This window comes from Triticum aestivum, chromosome 6A (genome assembly GCF_018294505.1).
Source record: "Triticum aestivum cultivar Chinese Spring chromosome 6A, IWGSC CS RefSeq v2.1, whole genome shotgun sequence".
NCBI lineage: Eukaryota > Viridiplantae > Streptophyta > Magnoliopsida > Poales > Poaceae > Triticum > Triticum aestivum.
The window spans coordinates 585,177,538-585,194,648 of record NC_057809.1 but is presented as its reverse complement, the minus strand read 5'-3'; the positions used below and the strand labels follow the sequence as shown (position 1 = coordinate 585,194,648).

The 17,111-nt window shown below is 46.6% G+C and overlaps 1 protein-coding gene across 1 annotated transcript; it reads right to left on the bottom strand.

The window, feature by feature from the left end:
- Positions 1 to 13,870: 13,870 nt before the first annotated feature.
- On the bottom strand, positions 13,871 to 15,054 carry LOC123128716 (dehydrin DHN4). The gene is made up of 2 exons (XM_044548796.1): positions 14,789 to 15,054; positions 13,871 to 14,695 (listed from the first exon to the last, which is right to left on the bottom strand). The coding sequence occupies exons 1-2, from the start codon at positions 14,960 to 14,962 to the stop codon at positions 14,204 to 14,206; spliced, it is 666 nt and encodes a 221-aa protein (XP_044404731.1). The 5' UTR covers positions 14,963 to 15,054; the 3' UTR covers positions 13,871 to 14,203.
- Between the last annotated feature and the right edge of the window lie 2,057 nt (positions 15,055 to 17,111).

Genomic DNA, 17,111 nt, shown 5'->3' with positions numbered 1-17,111 from the left:
TACTAGTAATTTGTATGTGATTTGCATGTTAGATTATTATGTGTCATCACAATACTAGTAAATCATGAAAATTAAAAGTAAGATATTACATGCTATAATAAAATTATCATGTTGGGAACTTGTGGACTGTTTTATTACAATTCGTATCGAATCACGGTAGCATAACAAATTTCTATATGAAGAATTCTTTTGAAAATAGACTTTTATTCCAAAAGAAATGTTATTGACGTGTTTGCGAAATCTTTTAGCTTTTTCAAATTCAAACTTGGAAATACAGATAAAGTTAGTTTGATGTTAATTTTCTCCTTTTCAAACCGTAAACTTTAAATAACTTAACATCCTATGAAGAATAAATAAATTAAATCTATCTAAATTTTCTATAGGCTGTTTGCATATTTTCTACAGGTAGTATTGTCATGCGTACAATTTTTTCAACAGCGTACTAATTCTTTTGAGAATAATAAAAAAATGCTTTCGTACATGCATTCAACAGTATTCTTTTTTTTGCGGGAGCATTCAATAGTATTCATGCGAGGGCACCATGCCAAGTTCCATTTTTTTTTCAAAATTCGTTTGCATTTTGTAGAATTAAAAAAAATCAATAAACTCCATGTTCAAGGTTGAGTCTGTCACCCTCATGTGTGTAACTCCTTTTATTTTCTTGGATAAGACGCAAATATAGACTCAGTAAAACAAGTAGGGTTTTTCAAACCAAATTGGCCAACTTTTTCATGCACTTGCAATTCAAAATTGAATTGTATTCATTAAATGCCACAAAAATGCATGAAATGACTTAATATGGCAAACAAACCCCGAAAAATCTCAATTTTTGACATGGATCATACAACGGGGTATATTAAGTGTACGGAACATTTTAAGGTCAACATATGATGCAATGGTCGCTTTACCTTCACAACTGACCTCTTCCTTCTCGTAACATAGATTCTTCCTCAAAGTGGCCAATTTGTAAGTAGCGGATACAACCACTATTGTGAAACTTTCTCAAATTTTTACCAGAGCCTCTAGGTATCATACGAGGGCACCATGCCAAGTTTCATATTTTCAAGACTTCGTTTTGATGTAGGGTGGAGACCCTAAGTGGAGATCTTTCACGAATTGGAGGGTGATCCACAAAAAACACGAAGAACACGAAGAACAAGAGGGGAAATCACAAGAGAAACACTCAAGAACAAGTCCGGGGGCACCGGGGGGTCTGGTCACTCAGGGGTGGATGGTGCGGGCACCTGGGGCGTGTCTTGGAGCTCTTCCTTCTCCCTTCTTGGTTGCTTGTGACTCCCTGCTAGCTTCCTACGGCCATCTCGTTGGTACCTATGAATACACAATATTTCTCTTTGAGGTTGAACCCAATTCTCATGTGAATTCCAATGAAGATCAAGAGGAAAGAGTTAACCTCGGTTTTGATGGCACGTGCGCGAGCTCTGGTCATTGGTCCTTCTCGAGGTGCTTGATGATTTGTAGTAGACTCCACGAGGATGATGGAGGGATGCTCCGCATCACGTTTGCATTTTACAAAATTAAAAGATTGCCAACGTGTTTGCAAAATGTTCGTCAAGCATTATTTTTTTGGCAAAGTGTATTTGAAAAAAATGTTCAACATATTTTTAGAAAATGTTCAACGTGCATTCAAATATTATTGTGTAAAATTCTTCTTAGATATTTACAAACATCTTTAACATTTTTAGTACATTTCTAAAATTTATTACTATTACACAATTATCAATGTGTTTTTAGAAATTGGTCAACGTGTTTTCAAAAAATGTTCAACGTGCATTAAAAGATTAGTGTGTAAGAAAATTACTTCATGTTTACCTCTTCAAGGTACAAAATAACAAAAATAGAATAGAGATTTAGAATACACAATAATTGTACAATAAAAATTGTTGAAACTTTTATATATAGGGAACACAAATTTAAAAATAAAAAGGGGAAATTAAACATGAACTTGCACAAAATAAAAAAGAAATCCAGTAGAAAACCACCCGCTTCGCGTACAGGGTGGCCCAAATATATGTGAGGTGAGCAATAGACAGAATTGGTATGTATAGGAGAAAGTAGTACTAAGTGTACAAAATTCGTAAAATTTTACTTGATAAACCATAGCTTAGCTAGCATCACGGGCAAGTTTTTTTTCAGTTGAGCACCGCGGGTAAGTGATTACCTCAATTTAGAGGTCAGTGTTCGAACCTGGAGTCTCAATTGTAACAAGCGACACAAGGCCCAACTAAAAAAACTAGCCATTTAAGGCTGAACTTCTATAGTACTAATATACAAGGTGTAAGGGCTTCACACATCTGCAACTATAGCTCAATGGCAAGGACTGCTCTCCCCGCTCGTGAGACAGTACACGGCAGCGTAGTTAAAAAAGAATCATGGGCTGGGCCAACCCTCTCACGCCACGTCTGCAACTATAAATCCATGACGGTTACAACATTGTAAAAATGAAAGACAAAACTCTGCATTTTAGACTAGCCACAGTAGGAGTAACTTCAGCGGTAACATCGAGTCCAACTCAGCAGATTTGCTTATGTGGCAATGAGTTAATGGAGAAAGAGGTAATTGTAGTAACTTAGCTAGTTACTATAACATCACATGTCCCAATGCAATATGAGTCTATAACCTAGTAAATGAATCTTTGCATGTTACTACACTTAAGTTACTATCCACTATGAAGGTAGTAACATAGTCTAGGGATATGTGTATGTTACTAGTGTATGTTACTATCCATTGTGGCTAGTCTTAGGACCAGTCAGCCGCTTCCAGATTCATGACGGATCCCATGACGGATCTACTTAAACCGTCATGGTCTATGACGATTTTTAGGAACGTCATCGGAAGATCGTCATGAATTAACATATTTCTTGTAGTGATGGGGCGATGTGGAAAGTTAGCTGTTCGCGACGGAAGTTATCGGGGGAGCCGAGCATAACTTCTAGTCGGAGAGAACCCATGCAACGGGCATCCGGGCTTGGCGTTACCCCTTGAAAGGAGGTTTTGCTATGGCGGATTTTTGTTGGGTCTATCCCCATGTTGCGGATTGTGTCCTGGTATAACAGGTTTAGACCACTGCTGCCGTCCATCAGGACATTTGTAAAGTGGAGTCCGCCGATTATTGGATCTAATACCAAGGCAGTCCAGCCTGCGTTCCGGATACTTCTAGAGTGATCCTGATGGTCGAAGGTGATCGGTTTTAACAACCATTAGCGAGACTCCTTTTGGATAGGTCGTATGGCGCGTATCCCTGTTGGCGTCATTCTGTTCGTCACGTGAAGTAAGTTTACTGTTTTGACTTCTTGTGGGAAATCCTTTTGTTTCCTGGTGCTCTGCTTGTGGGGTTCGTCGTCGTCCTCACTTGGTGTGTCGAGCCCCTTGTGTTCGGCGTTGAGTTTGCTGGATTGCTTAAAAACCCAACAATCTATGTGGGTATGGTTCGTAGGCTTCCCGGGAGTACTGTGTATTTCGCATATCTTGTCCAATATTTTGTTTAAGTTGGATAGCTCGTCCCTGTTATTCTTGAGGGGCGGCTTTCTCTGATTCTGCCGCGAGATTTTGAATCCGGCGTTGACCACCATGCTCTTTGGGCTGTTTCTCTTATTCCGGCGCTGGTCCTTGTTGCGTCGGGGTTTTCTGTTTCCATCCCTAACTTCGGATGTACTTGGGTCGTTGGTGTTACATCTTGCCAACCAGCTGTCCTCTCCTGCGCAAAAGCGGGTCATGAGGCTTGTTAATGCGGCCATTGTTCTTGGCTTTTCTTGGCCGAGGTGTCTGGCGAGTCATTCGTCTCGAACGTTATGCTTAAAAGCTGTTAGGGCTTCGGCGTCTAGATAGTCGACTATCTGATTCTTTTTAGTAAGAAATCTATTCCAGAATTTCCGGGCTGACTCTCCGGGCTGTTGAGTTATGTGACTGAGATCGTCTGCATCCAGAGGGTGGAAATAGGTCCCTTGAAAATTTGCCCGGAAAGCATCCTCAAGCTCTTCCCAACTTCCAATGGTGTTTTCGGGGAGGCTTTTGAGCCAATGTCGGGCTGGCCCTTTAAGCTTGAGGGGTAAGTATTTTATGGCGTGGAGGTCATCTCCTCTGGCCATGTGTATATGGAGGATATAATCCTCGATCCAGACCCCAGGGTCTGTTGTTCCGTCGTACGCCTCTATGTTTACGGGCTTGAATCCCGCTGGAAATTCATAGTCCAGCACCTCATCGGTGAAACATAGGGGGTGTGCGGCACCCCTGTATTTGGGTGTGCCGTGATGTTCGGATATTTGCTGTGTTGCATTGCTTACTAGAGCTTGCTTTCTTGGCCTGTAGATAGATCTGGCTGGGCCATCTTTTTGATGCGGATCCTTTGGAGGATCGCGTGCCGGCTTGTGTGCGTCGCCGCTTGCCGCTCCATGCTGGCCATGCGGTCGTCTATCCGACCGGGTGGCCTTCCTATTTTTTGACTGCGGGGGCTCTAAGGCCTCCTTGTCAAATTCAGGCAGTAGCTTTCGCTTCTGCTTTTTCAGGCTGCGCGCAGTAGCGACGAGCCCTTCGTGGAGGTTCTTCTGCTCCATGAGCTTATCCGGCGTAAGGTCGTCCGGACTATTGTTTTCGCCGGGGACGGGGTGTTCGGTTTGTTTATCCAAGTTGCCCTGTTCGGGTGGTTGCTCGAAGGCATGTTCGTCGTCCGCCGGCTCGTCCTGCTCTATGGCTGGGTCTGTATGGCTGTTGTCTCTATCGAGGCAGGGCTTGGAGCGGCGCTTACGTCACCGCTTTGATTGCTTTTCGAGTGAACGATCCCTCGTTGCATCCCTGTGTTCCTCGTCGTCGCTTCCTTTGGGTGTGTCCACCATGTATACATCATGAGATGAGGTGGCTGTCCAGTGCCTTATAGGCATTGGTTCATGTTCATCTCCTACATCGTCATCCATACCGTCGATGTCTTCGGAGTCGAAGTTGAGCACGTCGTTTAAATTATCGACAGTGGCTACGAAGTGGGTGGTGGGTGGGCTTTGAATTTCTTCATCATCCGCATCCCAACCTTGTTGACCATAGTCCGGCTAGGGCTCTCCTGATAAAGAGAGAGGCTTTAGTGAATTCAGAATATCGCCGAAGGGCGAGTGCTGAAAGATGTCCGCGGCGGTGAACTCCATGATCAGCGCCCAATCGGGTTCGATCGGTAGGGGCGTGGAGGGCTCAGAGTCTGGAGAGGAGTCCGGCTCCTTGGAGTCACGGGCTTCGCAGAGAATAGGGCTGGTGTTCGGCTCGATTGCCGTAGAGATTGCAGCCCCCGAGGCGGTGTCCAACCACCCATCCTCGATTGGCGCAGTTGGCTCTGAATTAAGGGTCGGAGCTGATGCGGGTGCGGCCTCCAGGGCACTGTTCGGCGGCAGAGCTAGATCATGCCCATCGTGACAGCGCAGCACGCTCGGCTACGGCTCGAATCCGTCGAAGATCAAGTCTCCGCGGAGGTCCGCTGTGTAGTTTAAACTTCCAAATCTGACCTGACGGCCAGGGGCGTAGCTTTCGATCTGCTCCAGATGGCCAAGCGAATTGGCCTGCAGTGCAAAGCCGCCAAATACGAAGATCAGTCCGGGGAGAAAAGTCTCACCCTGGATTGCATCGTCGTTGATGATCGGAGGAGCCATCGGGCCTAAAAGTGACGACACAGAGGAACTCTCAATGAAAGCACCAATGTCGGTGTCAAAACCGGCAGATCTCGGGTAGGGGGTCCCGAACTGTGCGTCTGGGCGGATGGTAACAGGAGGCAGGGGACACAATGTTTTACCCAGGTTCGGGCCCTCTTGATGGAGGTAAAACCCTACGTCCTGCTTGATTAATATTGATGATATGGGTAGTGCAAGAGTAGATCTACCACGAGATCAGAGAGGCTAAACCCTAGAAGCTAGCCAATGGTATGATTGTTGTTCTTCGTCCTACGGACTAAAACCCTCCGGTTTATATAGACACGGGAGAGGGCTAGGGTTACACAGAGTCGGTTACAATGGTAGGAGATCTATATATCCGTATCGCAAGCTTGCCTTCCACGCCAAGGAAAGTCCCTTCCGGACACGGGACGAAGTCTTCAATCTTGTATCTTCATAGTCCAGGAGTCCGGCTGAAGGTATAGTCCGGCTATCCGGACACCCCCTAATCCAGGACTCCCTCAACCACCCAGGCTCAAAGGGATCTGAGATATTTTCATGCTAGAAACTTCCGTGTGCAGCCACAAGCTATTATGGGCTCTAGCATAGTTGAGTAAGTTGTGTGAAGCTCCCGAAGAGGTGGATCAGCAGGTAGAGGGATGTAGGTTGGTATGGTCTTCCCGGAGTAAGGGGTTAATGCTTCTGAAAGACTGTGTCTCGGTTATCCATTTCTCAAACACCCTGTAGTGCGAGAAATCCAACGGAGGAGATCGATTCTTGTGGGGAAAAGTGCGCAAACCTCCGCAGAGTGTATAAACTAATCATGGTTAGTCGTGTCCCCGGTTATGAATATATTGAGTATCTAGTACTTGGAGTATCATAAGTATCTCATCACTCTAAACTAATATTGTTGGGTTGTTAATTACTTTAATTGGGATTGAGTTGGAGGAACCTTCTCAATGATGTTTCAACTACCATGATAGTTAAATAAAATATATTCCTTTATTGTAGGGAAAAATTGGCTTTTCGCAAAAACTATAACCATGGAGCTTTCCACCAGCCAAATAAGCATGTAGTGATAGCATTATTCTGTTCTTGCTCTACTGTGTTACTTTGCCAGCATATTCCATGTGCTGACCCGTTTTCGGGCTGCAACGTATTATGTTGCAGACTTTTCAGACGAGGAGTAAGGTTCGCTAGGTCGTTGTCGTGCAGCTCAGCTATGCTGTTGGAGTTGATGGACTCACTTTATCTTCCAAGCCTTCCGCTGTTATCGTATTAGATGGCCTTAAGCCATATTTATTGTAATAAGTTCTCTTTTGAGACATTCGATGTAATAAGTGTGTGATTGCTACTCTGTTATAAATCCTCGAGTACTGTGTGTGTCAGCATTACCGATCCAGGGATGGCACTGAAGCACGGAGACTTGACCGTTTGAGATCGGGTCGCTACAAGTTGCTGCCTGAGTCCACTAGAGCAATGCCTTGTTTTCCCCCAATTTGGACCAATATAGATATGGTGTTGACATTATCGGCTTGCATAGCTTGTGCAGAAATTGTCATACAGCGCTCCTCTGACTGTTGTTGTTCTTCCATTTCTTGTTCATCCATCTCTTCTTGTTCTTTTGGTTGTTCTGTGGGATCTTCACCAGTGAGCACATTTAGTATAGGAGCTAATTTGCATTTGTGGCCATGGAACCATGCATCACCACACCTCCAACATTTACCAGGCTCTTTTGCTCTTTGGTTCACCACAACTGGTTTAGGATCTGTTGGTCTCTCTCACACATGAGGATAGGTTTTTTGAAAGCTTTTGCTTGTACCAAAATAAGACTGATATGTTTTCTTCTCTGTTGTGCCCTTTTCCAGATCAACTGCTAACCAGTAGGCGTCTATGAGATGTAGGTCTGAGTGATCTCACCTTATACTTGATGTGTGCACGAAGCCCATTAACATAGCATCTGATAAACCAGTTTTCATCAATAATCGGATTGTTAGGTTGTATTTCTGCCATCAGGTCTTCAAATTGGGCAGTGTAATCTGATACTGTTGAAGTTCCTTGTTTCAGGTTATTAAACTTCTCAGTCATCTTATAAGAACTTGCTGAGGAGAATCGACACATAATTTCTTCACTGAACCGTGCCCATGTTAACTGTTTTTAAGATACCTGAATGGCGTAGCCACACATCAGTTCTGCCAACAACATAACACTGTGCCAGGTTGACCCTGTATTCCGTAGGTGCACCAGCCATTTGAAAATATTTCTCGCATTGGCGAATCCATCCTGCTGGATTGTCCCCAAGGAAACGTGGGAAATCCATGAGTGGCCCTTTGGTGATGCTTTTGAGAAATTGAAAGTGCATCTCTTGTTCGTACTGTTTCTGAAAATCATCCCAACTGTGACGAACTCCAGGTAGCTGAAAACTATGAAATCCAGGGGTACGAGCAGTCTTGTATGCTATTGTTGGACTCACATTGCTTGAGTGTACATCCAGCATTGTATTGGCACCATATCCAGGAGGAACAGAGGGTCTAGGAACTTGGATGGGTGCCAAGTGAGGAGGAATTTGTGAAGCAACGTGCCTAGTCTTCTCTTGTTCAAGGGCCAATCGCTTCCTCAATTCTTTGGTTAGATGTCTGCCCCCTTCAGCAACCGTTTCCTTGTTCACTGGTGGTGGAGGGGGGAACTGGTGCTTGTTCAAAAGATGGTTTGCCCGGTTGCGCCGAAGTGGATGCACCTGTGATACTGACTGATTTTAACACATCGGACATTGCTGACAATTGCGAGTTTAGGGAAGAAACTGCTTTCTGAACCCCACTAAGTACTGAAACCATAGTATCCTATTTGGTGTTGATGTCATGCACATCCTTACGAAATTCGTCCACTTCACCCCACAACTCTGTTGTTTCTTCTTGATGTTGCCACATCGGACTCATCGAGACTAGCCTTCGAACGGCCCTTTGTATTTAAGTGATTCAGAGGGGAATTTTACCTCCAGAATGTGCTGGAAACCATATCTGAACACTTAACTCTGCCGTCGTCGTCGTAGATCGCCATTGGAACAGCACCACCACCGCTCGACCTGGGATTTTCCTGTGAGAGCGATGTTCTCAAACAACCAGTCTTGCTCGGCGAGTTGTCGTCGAATTTGTGTATCGCCGCCAGCGCCGCCCGGAACTCCGCCACCAACCGCCTCCACTCACCGCCGCTGCTAACGAAAATAGGAAGGGAAGGGTGGGCAATCACCGTCGCAGCTCCGATCTATCTCGCCGCCGAGGAAACCCTATGCTCATGATACAAATTGTCATGCCCCAATGGGGAATTCAGGGATGAACTCGAACTAGATCTCACGAACAAAGAAAAGTGAAAGTCGGAGCCCGCTAGGGTTTGTATTACTATGAGATATATGTTTGTATAATGAAACGATTCTCATAATAAGCGATGCCATTACAAGACAGGGCCGCTCGCTTTATAGCTCAGCAGGCACTTGGGTGATGGCAACAGTGCCAGGAATGAAACGCTACAGGAACGGCAATAACGGTACAGTAGGGTGGTGAGCTCTGCGAGCCGTTAGATCGTTGGTTCAGTCGTAAATCTCGACCACTCGTTAACTAAAGGTGGAGAACACTTGTTAACTGAAGATGTAGGCCTGACAGTGCAGGCGGAAGCGATAGCAGGGGCGCGAGCCAGGGCGGCCAGAAGGGCGGGGCGAGCACCGGACGGCGGCAACGAGTGGCTGCGAGGCAGCAGTGGCACAACAGAGCAACGGCGAGCAAGCGTCAGACAAGCGGGTTAGCAGGCAGCGGGGGTGTGTGTGGCATGTGTGAGCGCGCAGCCAGCGAGGCATGGGCGTGCCGGGACGGCCAAGGGTGCGGCGAGGAGTGGTTGAGTATGCACGCGGGCGGAGCTCCAGAGGTCCGGCCATGGCGGCAACAGGCGGCGCGGGTCTACAGTGCCGAATCAAAGAGGGGGCATGGAAGGATCGGGGGAGATGCTCACCGCGAGCATGAAGGCGAGGTCGGGGAGGCCGGGGGTGGACCGTAGAGATGGCGGCGATGGCGAGATTGCGATGGCCAGACGAAGCCGGTCTAAACCGTTCCCCTCCCTTCTCCAATGCCTGGAACGGACGAAGCCGGTCGCGACGAACCTCCTGGACGTGTCCCCACACATTGGCGGTGATGGTGGCCTCGGTAATGATGGTGAGGTAGCGGTGACCATGAGTTTTCTGAGCTCGATTTCGAGCCACGGAGGAAGGGGACGAAGGGGGTCGAGAGGGGGCTGAGCGAAGTGGGGGCTAGGGTTTCTGTGGACATAGTTATAGGACGTGGGGGCGTGGAGGCCATCCATGACCATGGCCGTCATGGATGTGCGCCACGCACCTCCTCTGCCTCTTGTAGCGGGAGGTAAGGGAAAGGCCGGTGGTGGGCTGGGCTAGGTGCACTGTGGCCACTTTCGGCCCATTAGCATAGTAGGTCTTTAGTCTTTTTCTTTTTCTGTCATTTATTTTCTATCTGCTTTGTATTTCTTTTTAGTGCCAAGTGAATTTTGTTAAATGTGGAACTTGTCGCAAAAATACTTTGCAATATTATGGGCTTGTCCACAAAGTTTGGGGTCATCTTGAATTTAATTAAATTATATTTGCATTTAAATGGTGTGGTTAAAGGTTGTTGTTCCACCAATGACAGGGCCAAATTGGACATCCAAATATAGTTGAAATTATTTTTACCAATGCCTTGGGATTTTATGACATATCGTAAACATTTTTGTTTCTCCGTTTGAAGAAGTAAAAAATTTGGCCTGCAATTTAAATTGGAATTTGACGTTGATTTTTAGGACAAACGGCAATTTGCATAGTAATCATGATGACTTGACCACCATTAGGGGAAGATTATTGTAGCATGGTTCCCGGGGTGTTACAAAAGCCTGCTCATATGTACCCTTGATCAGGACGAGGGTGTCTTCTGCGCATTGCAACACCGGGAAGGGGCCACACGCCGCGAGTGGATGCTCCAGGTTGCCCTGGTTGTGTTCTGCAACACATAATTGCTGTAGGAGATCAGCCACGAGGATATTATAAGTATGGTGATAGGGCGTTCCCTTGGTGTATCCCACTCAGCATCGTGATCTTCTCCCCCAGGCGGCCATTAATGAGAACCCTTGAGGAGTTGGAGGAGAGTAAACACTTGATCCAGCCAATCAACTTGTCGCCAAACTCCTTGCAGCGAGGATTTTGAGAAGGGCTTCCCAACTAACACTATCAAAGGCTTCTCTTAAATCAAGCTTCAGGACAATCATGGGCATGCGTCTCTTCCTTGCTTGTTGCACGAGCTCGGCTACCAGCAGGAAATTATCAATAATGCTTCCTCCAGGAAGGAAACCTGATTGCAGTGAATGTACTAGAGACGGAATCAAATGCTTCGGTTTGTTAGGGAGGACTTTGGAAACCACCATGAGCAGGCTATGAACGAGAGAAATGGGCCTGAAGTCCTTGATCTCAACAGGTGCCTCCTTTTTCGGTATGAGCGCGATATGCGCTATATTGATTCCTTGGAAATTAGCTCGGTTGTAGTAGAAATCGTGCAATAGCTGGAGGAGATCCTCCTTGAGCACTTCCTTTAAAGCCTTATAAATTTCGTTTGTCTATCCATCCAGGCCAGGACTTCTATGATTAGGTGATTTTTCAATGGCTCTGACGATCTCTCCCTTTGAAAAAGCTTCTTCTAAGGCTTCCAAGTTAACCTGCTCGTATATGGAACTTGCATCAATGGTTGGGAGGGAGAGTGATTGCTGCCTAAAGATTGAAGTGAAGTAAACTGTTGCAATATCCAACTTGTGACGGTCGTCAAAGAACTCAATATTTTTTCCGATGATGACAATTTGCAGCGGCGTAGAAGAAGCTATTATTCTCATCTCCTAGCACACAATTTCTGATTTTTGCACGCCTCCTCCATCCTTCAGTTTGCCATATTATGATCCGCTATGCTTTGGCAGTGGCGAATTTTCTCAAAGAGAATTCTATAGCTGTGAGGTTTCTTCTTTCTTCTACAGCGTCTAGATATTGCATGACATGCTTGCAATTCTGTAGAAGTAATTACAAACTGGACTTGGACCTTGCGCCCACTTCCTAATTGCTGCTCGGGTTCACCTGAGCTTGAAATTCAACGAGGGTGTAATGGATGCAAAGTGTCTGGTGCCCTTAGTGAGCCCACTGTGAATAACATCTCGTGGTTCCTGAGTGTGTAGCCAGTGATTCTCAAACCGGAAACATTTACTTCTGCTAAAGTCAATTGCAATGGGGATGTGATGTGAAGTTGTTGCAAAGACGGTTGTCGCCTCCGTGTTCAGAAAACCCAGGTTCCAGTCCGCGTTCACAAGGACTCTGTCAAGCTTAACCAAGGTGGGATCCCTTCTCTTATTTGACCATATATATGTTCTGTTGGTAATGTCTATGTCATCAAGGGCATTCTCTCTAATCCAGTCGTTAAAGCTGTCCATCATAGCCCAGTTTTTATGTCCCTTCGATTTTTCATGTGTAAACCTGTACATATTAAAATCTTCAAGAAGAATCCATGGTCCCGTAGCTGATTCAGCAGCTTGTTTAACCGTGTGGAAGAAATCGGGCCTCTCTGTATCATCACATGGGGCATAGACAGTTGTCAGGCAGAATGAGTTGTTGTCACTGAATGAACTTAAGTTTACTGAAATGCAGTATTGGCTTCTGAAGATCTCAATGGCAGACACACAATCTTTGTCCCAAGCGACAAGAAGGCCATCAACAGAGCCAATAGCCGGGATGAAGTAGAAAGCTTTGAGGTTGGAGGGAAGAAAAGAGCTTGCTTTTGTTGCTTCCGCCACCTGAAGTTTGGTTTCCTGCAAGCATATAACATTCGTGTGGCAAGACAGAATTGCATCCTTAACTAACTTGCATTTGTCAGAGTCACACATTTCAGTTTAAAATCCTCATGAAAACATTGAGCCAAACAAATATGAAGATTTCAGTTTGAAATCCTCATGGAAACATTGAGCCAAACAAATATGAAGAAAAGACAGGCAAAACGCTGCGATGAGGCAGATGCAAATGCTTGTGATTTAATAAAATTCTTCACATATTATAAAAAATCATGACTTAAAAAATATTCAGGAAATAAAATTATATTCATGATTTTGAAATAATGATCGTGTATTCAAAACATATTCAAGAATTCTTCCCCAATTTCAAAGAAGTTCATTGATTCAAAATGTTCGTTGAGTCAAAAAATGTTCATGAATTCAGAAACTGTTCATCCATTTCTAGAAATGTTCGTCTAAAATAAACAAATATTCATGAATTTCATTTTCTAGGGGTATTTAGGGTTATACATGATCTATTGCCAACTTGGAGTAAACATGCCGATAATTAGAACTATTCTTAATGTATACGCCAAGTATTCGACAGTGTCCGTCTTGATCACACCTGGGTTCGAGGCTTCCGGTGCCTTTTCTTGCTGAGATTGGCGGGCCGCAAGCTCGGCACAGGGACTATGGGCCAACTAGATTGGTACCTCTAGTCCAGAACACCATCAATGTGAGCGAAGACATTGAGCGAAGACGGACTCAAAAAAAAAAAATCAATGTGAGCGAAGACAGAAGGCGTCACCTACTGGTTTTGCAAAATTACGTGTTAGCGGCAATTAGAGACCAAGGTAACTACTTGGGGACTTCATCGTTGAAGATACATGGCATCCGTGATTCAACAATACTGGAAGCCATTGCGTACAGGGAGACACTCTCTAGCAGACGATCTGCTCTGCAAAACTTTATTGTTGCTGTAGATTCCAAGCAAGTTGTAGAAGACATCCAGAAGGGCACATAAGGGAGATATGATAGTGTCATTAGTGAGATTAAGCTTCGTTCGTGCTACTAGTTTTATTTTTGAAGATAAGAGAGACAAATAAAGAGGCTCACAATCTGGCTAAGTTTTTACATTCGTTAGGTCAGGGACGCCACGTGTGGGGCTGGTTCAATCCGAGATGTATTCCACTGTGGCATTTGATCAATAAAGCTTAGCTTTACCTTTAAAAAATATACTGTGCTCTAAATTTAGAGTTGATATTGTTTCCTGGTATTGTGTATTCACTGGTCTTATATGCCCTGTATGTATTTTCTTCTTTTTGTAGAACCTTCCGAAATTTCCAAATACGGAAACCAAGGCACGGACCCAGTGCACCGGTTTCATCACAAGGCCGAAATACATATGATGCTCTTAAGCTATTATAGGAGTATATATTTTTGATAAAATAACTTACCTGTACGCGAAGCATACATACACGGTTTAACCAGAAGGAAATTTACAAGATTATACAGTGTAAACAGACGAGAAACTCAAAACAAACAACACTGGTTGTTCACGTAAACTTGAGCCTAGATACGGTGGCTCCTCCAACACGCAAGTGAGCTCGGTGAACCAGGCTCACGTTGTATGGTGGAATTTTATTGTATCGCCATGTTATTATTGATTCTGCAAAGGTGGTCGACCGGCACCTCCACTCTCAGAAGTGGCGGCCGCGGGCTCTGCTCAGCGCTCAATGCTGGCCTGGGAGCTTCTCCTTGATCTTGTCCATGATGCCCTTCTTCTCGCCGGTGTCAGTGCCGTGCTGCCCGTAGCCGCCGCCGGTGCCGTGCGCCCCTGTGCCTGTCATCCCGGCGTGACCCTGCTGCCCGTAGGTGCCGCCGGTGGCCGTGGTGCCATGTGCCCCGGTGCCGGCCATCCCAGTGTGGCCTTGCTGTCCGTAGGTGCCGCCGGTGCCGGTCATCCCAGTGTGACCCTGCTGCCCGTAGGCGCCGCCGGTGCCGGCCATCCCAGTGTGGCCTTGCTGTCCGTAGGTGCCACCGGTGCCGGTCATCCCAGTGTGACCCTGCTGCCCGTAGGTGCCGCCGGTGCCGGCCATGCCGGTACCCTGCTGTCCGTAGGTGCCACCGGTGTTCTGCTGGTCACCGTGGCCACCAGGGAGCTTCTCCTTGATCTTCTCCTTGATGCCCTTCTTCCTCCTCCCGCCCATGCCATCGTCCTCGGACTATCACGAAGAACGAGAGAAATCAGTACACAAAACACTAACCATAGATGCAAGTGGTGTCAGCAAGAAGTACTGTGTACTGTGTATACGCACCGAGCTGGAGCTGGAGCTGCCGGAGCGGTGCAGGATCCCACGGCCAGTCTGGTGCTCGTCCCTCATGGGCTGGAAATGCCCACCGGCGGCCGCGCCGGTGCCGACGCCATGTCCGGCCACCGGGTTGCCGTACTCGTCGACGCGGCCGCGCTGCTGCTGTCCCTGGTACTCCATCTTGCGCTGCGCTGAACTTGTCACACGGGGAATCAAGATCTAGTATGCTGCTGTTTACTTCTCTTGGTCTCGGTACACTTTGTTGTGTAAGCAGGTGCAGCACGAGGCACCATTTTATAAAGCCGTTTGCGGCGAGGGATAAGGATCGTCGGTCGGGTCGGATGGATCTCGGTGTGTGCCACGGTAGGGCGATACGTGTGCTCGCGGTGGGGCGGGTGGCGGTGACTGGTGACTAGCCCATGAAGCGAGGCCGGACGTGTGCAGGCGCTGTGCGCGGCCGGGTTGCCACGTCTCAGCTCCTTCTGGAAGCAGAAGTGATGACACACAGGGAAGAGGATGACAGCTATCTTTCGTCCGGGAAGAAGACAATCTGGGAAGAGAAAATTCCTTATTTGACATTATCTTAAAATTTGCTTCCTTATTTGATACTGAAAAGTTTTTTTTTATTTGACACAAATTCTAAATTTTATTTCTTATATGACATTTTCATCCATTTTAAGCCTAAATGACACCTGAAAAAACTCTTTTGCCCCTTATGTGGTATGTGTGTGGGAATAATAGCGCACGCACCAGCATTAGTGCGAGGGCAAGAGCACACACGCAACAACACATACACATGCACCAACATACACGCAACAACACGCACGCACGCGCGTGCGCGCGCACACACACACGCAGCAACACACATGCTCGCGCACACACGCACGCAGCACACACACAGCATCAGCACACATGCAGGCAGCACATAGGCACGCAACAGCACACACACGTACACACGGAGAAGCAAACACACACGCAGCAGCCCACATGCACATACACACATGCAGCAGCAGCACACATGTGTGCGTGCACCCACACACGCACCAGCACACACGCGCGCACATACATACCGCATGAGGGCAAAATCGTCTTTTTAAGTCATTTAGGTTTAAAATGGACGGGAATAAAATTTATAACTAGTGTCAAATAAGGAAGAAAAACTTTTTCAGTGTCAAATAAGAAAATAGATTTTAAGATAGTGTCAAATAAAGAATTTTTTCATATGGAAAACTCATCGGATACATCTTTTGGCTCGCAAAGGTCGACTTGTTTGCTTCGAGCAAATGACAGCTCGCAACTCTCGGTCGGCGTGTAACACGAACGAAAATAACTGCTCCTCCGTTCCGGTGCATCAATTTAACTCGCTAGTATTATATGTAACAAAATATATATTAAACACATTCGCATATGAACGCAATGATATGCTTTGCATGGACAAATTATGAAGTAGGCAATTCGAGAAGACAGTAGAATAAAGCTATGTCATTGAAATTTCAGCATCAGGAGAACTTGATTTACCCAAAAAGACTCGCGTCCCACTTTATAAAGGATCATTATACAAACGACACATACAACTCACACTCACAACACACATTCAAGGCAAAGATACAAGGGTGTATAAGAACAGCTGGATCACCCCATCCACTCCAAGCAACTACATGTAGGCAGAGAGAGCACCACTTGGAGTCTCCGAAGAGCTCAACCGTGAGCGAGTCACCGCGAAGAGAGAAAGATGTGCATGACAAGCCGAACACTTCAAGGCGGTGCCTTCAAGAAGGGTATGACATCCCCTCAAAAAAAAAGGGTATGACACAGGCGTATCGCCACCGCCCGATCCCACGATCAAGGTTTCCCTCGGAGCAATCAGAGCATGTAGAGGAACCGCGACGACGCCTTCAAAAAGGAGGCGACACCCATAGGCGCCATCGCCGTCGGCTTGGCAGAGCCAAAGCAGGTTTTCACCCCGGGAAATCCTCAAAGCCATCGAGGTGAGGCACATCAAGCCAGGCCCACCGCACGCACCCCTCCGGTTGTCGCACCCTGACCACACACCGCCCGCACAATCATGGCAGCCAGCTCACACCCGAGCCTTGAGCTCCGCCCATGAGCCCATGCCTCCCACCTCCACTGCCGCCGCCCCGACACCATCCCCAACCAAATTTTGCAGCCATGATCGGCAAAGAGATGAGCGGGAAGGCACCTCCTTCTGTGCCCCTGGACGACCCCCAGGTCCGAGGCCCACCCCCGGGACGGCCGCACTCGGCTGGCACAGCCCCATCCTACCAGGTCGTGCAAGGACGAGCTCCTCGGTGCGCCACCTGACGGAAGG

Excerpts from the sequence above, each read along its gene's own strand:
- LOC123128716 (XM_044548796.1), bottom strand. The coding sequence starts at position 14,962 with ATGGAGTACCAGGGACAGCAGCAGCGCGGCCGCGTCGACGAGTACGGC. Across the intron at positions 14,696-14,788 it reads GCAGCTCCAGCTCCAGCTCG|TCCGAGGACGATGGCATGGG; the intron begins GTGCGTATACAC and ends TCTTCGTGATAG.